Consider the following 6,087-nt stretch of genomic DNA (forward strand, 5'->3'; position numbering starts at 1 on the left):
GCATGGCTGCATTGAAGAAAACAAAGCCCAGACTTGGACAAAGACTACACACATACTGGACCATCAATACCGGATGGGCCCATTTTTTTTTTGGGGGGGGGGATATTCGCTATTAAATATCTGATTAACAACATTTATATTTCCCACTAGGTTCATAAATTTAGGTGATAGTTCTTTTCATTGTGATCAATTTATTATTTTTCACGTTGTCCTCCTTTCTGTTTCGTATTGACAATCGAGCTTACAATTCTCAATAATTTTGTTCACTCACTATTGAAAATCAATATAGTTATGCGGGTTATACAAGCTTATGACAACCTTAAAAATCTATTGTAGGTAGAGTTCAACACCTGCACGCTATATTACTGCTTATTATCCTCCAGTACCACTTGCACCTAAAATAGTCACTATTATAATCTATTTCTGGTTACATCATCAAAGTAAGTTTTCAAAATCCTACGATTGGAATGCGATGTCGCCCTTGAATAAACCTGTCATTCGCTACTCGTGAGTTGGTATTGGTTTTCAGCCTGGTAAGGTAACGATCGACCCGCTGGATGTTAACGCAAACCAAGCTCTTTCAACTAATAGCTCATGACAAAATTATCACAAAATGTACAGGTGTGTTGGCCAGATAAGGTAGATAAAATATGAGGGCGCAATTTAGTTTGTAAAAACTCTTCGAGCAAGCTGGGACGCGAACTGTAGTTATCATAGTAAGTTTGACAAACTTCGCTCTAGCGAAAGATGGTTGGATAGACTAGGCGACTATTAATCGTACCAATGGGCACGGTTGCATCGCTGGTTACCAATAGCCGTGCACGTCACAATGCACAGCAGAAGGCCATGCAGTACCATGCTTTTAGTTTTTTTGGTTGATGTTGACATATTGACCATTGTTTGACCATCGTTTGATTAGAGACAATCGCACGTTGCTATTAGTGCGCAGGCGCAAATTGCTATTAGTGCGCAGGCGCAAGTTGCGTCACGAATCAATCACAAGTCAACTAATATAACGGTCCTCGCCCGAACTTGCTGCCAATCATAATTTCCCCTCACTAAATATAGCGCCCTCCTATTTTGCCTGCCTCATCTCAAAAAAGCTCAGAAGAATTATGAAACTAAGATAAGAGTTGACATTAACAACGCTTTGATTAAGCTTAATTTACAGTAATATTATACATTTTTAATACTGACAGAAAAGTCATTTCTATTAATATGAATAAGTTTGTGCCGAGCCAAAGGCCACAGTCAAGCCTACATAAATGCAATAACGAGCTACAAAGCGATCACAATTCTCGCTTTTCTCTCATTAAATTAAACTTTCCATGACTTTCAATGAATGCAGTGCCGTTTCCGGAGTCCTCTTCGGTCACTAGGACAGACAGGAGATTCAACGGAATAATGTCAGATTCAATACCTTTTATACGCGAATCCGGACACGTGATCACTAGACACTCGCGTCACGAGGCCCTCTTCAATGAAGAAACCATATTGTACAAAGCAACTGCCCCTGCATGACGCTGGACAATAGCTAGCACAATGCTTTCGCCATTGATGGGGGCCTTCGTGAAGGAATTGATAGCTTGCCCGATTTGGTCAATAGCTTTCAAAAGTTTCTCATATGCAAAGCATAACGTTACTAGAAATGTGCGTTATTCACTTTTGGCACTGTTACATTTTACAGACAGAACTACCTGTTAGTGGGCCAAGGACCTCGGTTGCCATCAAGCCTTGATAACTCGAACCCATCATCTAAGACAATACTAAGATCCTGCCCTCCTCCGGCGGGAGTTCAATAGTCCTCCTGATTGTCTAGTACCCTCCTCCGTGTACACATGAAGCACATGATAAGGAATCCACCCACAGAAGTAACTGACAATCCACCAATACCGATCCACATGTAAGAGAGTAAGAGAGTTCCTGAGAGTTCCTGAGAGTTTTCATCACCACCAGACGGGTCGTTGGTCACGAAATGGTCGTCGGGGAAGGGGATGATAGTCAGAGCTTCGCTCGTCTTGCTCGTGCCAATGGCGGTGTAGGCCGTACATTTCACCTGCAAACCATCGCCGTCTTTTTTAGGAGTGAACAGAAGAAATCTCGTCTGATCACCGACGATCACGAATCTATGGTCCGTGCCGGAATCGATCCACTCAGGTTGTGTACCATTTTGAAATTCCGCTACTCTCACAGACCACGAGTAGCGCGTATCTGGTAGAGCTGGGTCCGCAACGCACTCAAACATCAGTGCCGAATTTCCTGAGGACTTTTCCTGCTGAAAACGAACACTGACGGTCTTGATTTCGAACGGATACAAGGTACAGTTCGGTCCGTTATTGATGTCGTTGCCAGCAATACAAGTGAACACTCTGAACTTGTCAGATTCTTGGAGAACATGATAGACCGTGTAAGACTGACCCTGGTCTACCTTCAGACTGCGAGTGGAGCCAGGCGTCTTAGATGGGTACCATGTCAGCTTTGTACGGGTGAGAGCCTCTTCTGGTACCCGACACATCAACCTGACTGTGTCTCCTACTCGGACACTTGATGATAACATCGTACACTGAGGAGTGGGCGGGTCAACTACAGTCAAATGTCCACATCTTGAAAACTCATTCAGATCAGCAATCCTGCAGGCATAGTACCCTGCGTCACTAAGTTGTACATTGTTGATTTGCAGCAGAGTGGTACTTTTACCAAACGTTGAGAAAAATCGACTGGTGTCAAATGATGGTACAAGCGATACAGACCGGCAAGTTGTTATGGTAACAGAGGAACCATGAGTGCATTGAGAGCTCGAATACACCCACTCTAAAACTGAACAGTTGTAGTCTTGGTTAAAGTCGCATCTAAATGTCGCCTGGCCCCCGACCTCTACGGTCAAATTGTCAGGTTCGTCCAGAAAAACAGTCGCTCCAGAGAAGGCCACGAGACACAACACAGCAAATGCAATACCGGCCATTTTCCTCGATGAATCAAATGCAAATGATTTCATAGAAGTTCGTGTTCCTGGCTTTTGATATTTGTACATTCACAGTCAGCATATGATACTTTTATTCCTGTTGTGAGCTGAATCAGCTATTGATACTGATCGTCTTCAGTTTAAACAAACAACTTCTCAAGCAAAAACAAATGCAATAGTTTTAGTTGTGTTGATCACCCTAGAATGTATTACACACTTCTGTTAGCATTACAAGTTTGTGCCGAGTTCTAGGCCACAAGTCAAGCCTACATAAATGCAGATACGAGCTGCAAAGCGACCCATTTTTTTCACTTTTCTCTCAATAAATCAAATATTTGTCTTCGATGTATGACTTTCAATGAATGCAGTGCTGTTTCCTGACTCCTTTTCGGTCACTAGGACAAACAGAAGTTTCAACGGAATAATGTCAGAGTCACCTTTTTTCATAAGTAAATCCAGCCATGTGATCTCTGTACACTCATGAGGCCTCCTTCAATGGAGAAACCATTGTGCACGCTATTGTATAAAAAAACACTGTCCCACGACGGATTATCTGGGCAATAGCTAGCACAATGCTTTCGCCACTGAAAGGGGCCTTCGTGATGGAATTGATAGCGTGCTCAGATTGCTCTCTAGCTTTCAAAAGTTCTTCATAAGTATGCAAAGCATAACGTTACTATAATAATAATGCATTATTCATCTTTTGCACTGTTACACTTTATATACAGAAATACCTCCAAATTATCCCATGCCTGTAATAAATATAATTCCTGTCATTTTATCCGCTAGTTTTGGTTTGTGTAAGTCATACTTTATGGAACTCACGGTCATAAATCCCTAGCTTAAGGTAAAAGTGAAAGTTCTTGACAGGATCATCTCGATTTTACTTGTGACAACAAAATGGAGTTGAACTGCAGATGGTAAAGGTATTACTGTATAATTCCGTTTGGAACTTCCTCCAGTATACATTGTAGTTTGAAAGCAAATGCATTAATAAAAGACTTTTTTAAACACATTAAACACAAGAAATCATGTTCTATTGAACTGATCATTAATGCTGTCCCAGTGCTCAATATCCCTGAAAGGATAGTTGCCAACACTATTGTCTGGCAGTCCACAAAATTACTGTGATTTTCTGTTACAATATGACTGGTGCGTAGTTCGAATTCCAACACCCCAAGAAAAAAAGAAAGAAAAAAAAAACGATTGAAATGATATATTTTGGTGATGCAAACACTTTTCACTTTCAATGAAACATCGTAAAAGTAGAAAAATCCGCCAACGTTTACTGGAGACTACATGCACTTTTAATTACAACTTTCAAATTATCTACTGCTCTGCAATATTCTAATTCAAGCGAATGTTTTGTGCACCAGAGCAAAAGCAGGTGAAAAGCCCATTTTAAGAGCGATGGAGGTGCGTGCTTAACTAGACAAAAAGGTTTGTTTTCATTAAAAAAAAACCATAGAAATTGACAATATTCGTTGGAAGAAAAAAAGGGAATTTAGTGTGAAGCACGAAAAGAAAAGTTCTAAGCATTTTCAATGACACATACAGCATAGGGCTGTACCACACGTGGCTGCTTACGTACGGAAGATCCCTTGGTTATGTTTGGGAGAGAGTACATGGGCGTGGCCTCTTGTGGTTCACGCCCACCTCCGACAGCCATGTATTCAGGAACTGTGATGGAGCTTTCCGGGGTGTCGGTGTTGTCCTTAGCCGTTGGCCGAGTTGATTTTCTTCGGGGTATCCTCGGTTGTATGTGATCGTAGGCGGGAAAGTCTTCGGTGGAGTCGGTGATGGGGGCTGGAGGCACGTTCTGCCCTCGAGATTTCAACGGCGGCGCGGTCATACCTCGGGGTTGAAAGCGTCGCTGGCTGAAGGGTAACGGCTTGGGTGAGGATAGCATGGGAGCGAAGCTGGACTGATGACCACCACTTATCTGCGTTGTGACATTGGCCTTAGTGGGTGACAGAGTGGCTTGTGAGGAGATTGGGCCATCATTAGAAGGAGTAGGGTCTGATAGCAAGCCTGTCGGCTGAGGTGTGGTCATGCTGGTTGTGGATCCTGCTCCCGTGTCGGTCGTCTTTCTGCCCAAGCGCTTCTTGATTAAGAACACGAGAAGAAAGATAACAAGCACTGCCAAGATTGGAGCAAAAGCAACCCTCCAAATGTATGATGAAGATTCATTAGAGATGTCGGCGCAGTCAGTGTTGTTGGTGACGAAATTGCCGTCGGGGCAGCCGACGATGGTTACGGATAGCGCTTCGCTCGTCTTGCTCGTGCCAATGGCGTCGTACGCCGTACATCTCAGCTGCAAATCGTCATCTTGTCCAGGAGTCATCAGAAGAAATTTCGTCTGATCACCGACGATCACGAATCTATCGTCTGTGCTGGCATCAGTCCACTCAGGTTGTGTACCATTTGGAAATTCAGCAACGCTCACGGACCACGAGTAGCGCGTATCTGGCAGCGCTGCGTCCGCGACGCATTCGAAAATTAACGCCAATTTTTCACCTGACTTTTCCTGCTGAAAACGAACACTGACTGTCTTGATTTCGAACGGATACAAGGTGCAGTTCGGCCCTATTTTGATGTCGTTGCCAGCAATACAAGTGAACACTCTAAACTTGTCAGATTCTTGGAGAACACGCTCGATGGTAAAAGGCTGTCCCGGGTCTACCTTCAGACTGCGAATGGAGCCGGGTGTCTTAGGCGGCCGCCATGTCAGCTTTGTACGGAGGGGAGCCTCCTCTGGTACTCGACACATCAACCTGACTGTGTCTCCTACTCGGCCACTTTTTGATGATAACATCGTACACTGAGGAGTGGGCGGGTCAACTACAGCCAGTTGTCCACATCTTGAAAACTCGTGCAGATGAGAAATCCTGCAGGCAAAGAACCCTGCGTTACTAAGTTGTACATCGTTGATTTGCAGCAGAGAGGTTCTTTTACCAAACGTTGAGGAAAATCGTCTGGTGTCTATAGATGGTACAAGCGATACAGACCGGCAAGTTGCTATGGTTACAAAGGAACCACGACTGCACTGGGAGCTCGAATATACCCACTGTGATACTGAACAGTCGTAGTCTTGGTTAAAGTCGCTTCTAAATGTCGCTTGGCCC

At 43.7% G+C, this 6,087-nt stretch overlaps 1 protein-coding gene across 1 annotated transcript; it reads right to left on the reverse strand.

Annotated features, from left to right (window-relative positions):
- Positions 1-1,795: 1,795 nt before the first annotated feature.
- On the reverse strand, positions 1,796-3,063 carry LOC119744348. Its single transcript, XM_038220220.1, has one exon. It carries the CDS (start codon positions 3,029-3,031, stop codon positions 1,796-1,798), a length of 1,236 nt encoding a protein of 411 aa, XP_038076148.1. The 5' UTR covers positions 3,032-3,063.
- Between the last annotated feature and the right edge of the window lie 3,024 nt (positions 3,064-6,087).

The sequence above is a fragment of the Patiria miniata genome, unplaced genomic scaffold, assembly GCF_015706575.1.
Source record: "Patiria miniata isolate m_02_andy unplaced genomic scaffold, ASM1570657v1 HiC_scaffold_7, whole genome shotgun sequence".
NCBI classification, from domain to species: Eukaryota; Metazoa; Echinodermata; class Asteroidea; order Valvatida; family Asterinidae; genus Patiria; species Patiria miniata.

Excerpts from the sequence above, each read along its gene's own strand:
- LOC119744348 (XM_038220220.1), bottom strand. The coding sequence starts at position 3,031 with ATGTACAAATATCAAAAGCCAGGAACACGAACTTCTATGAAATCATTT.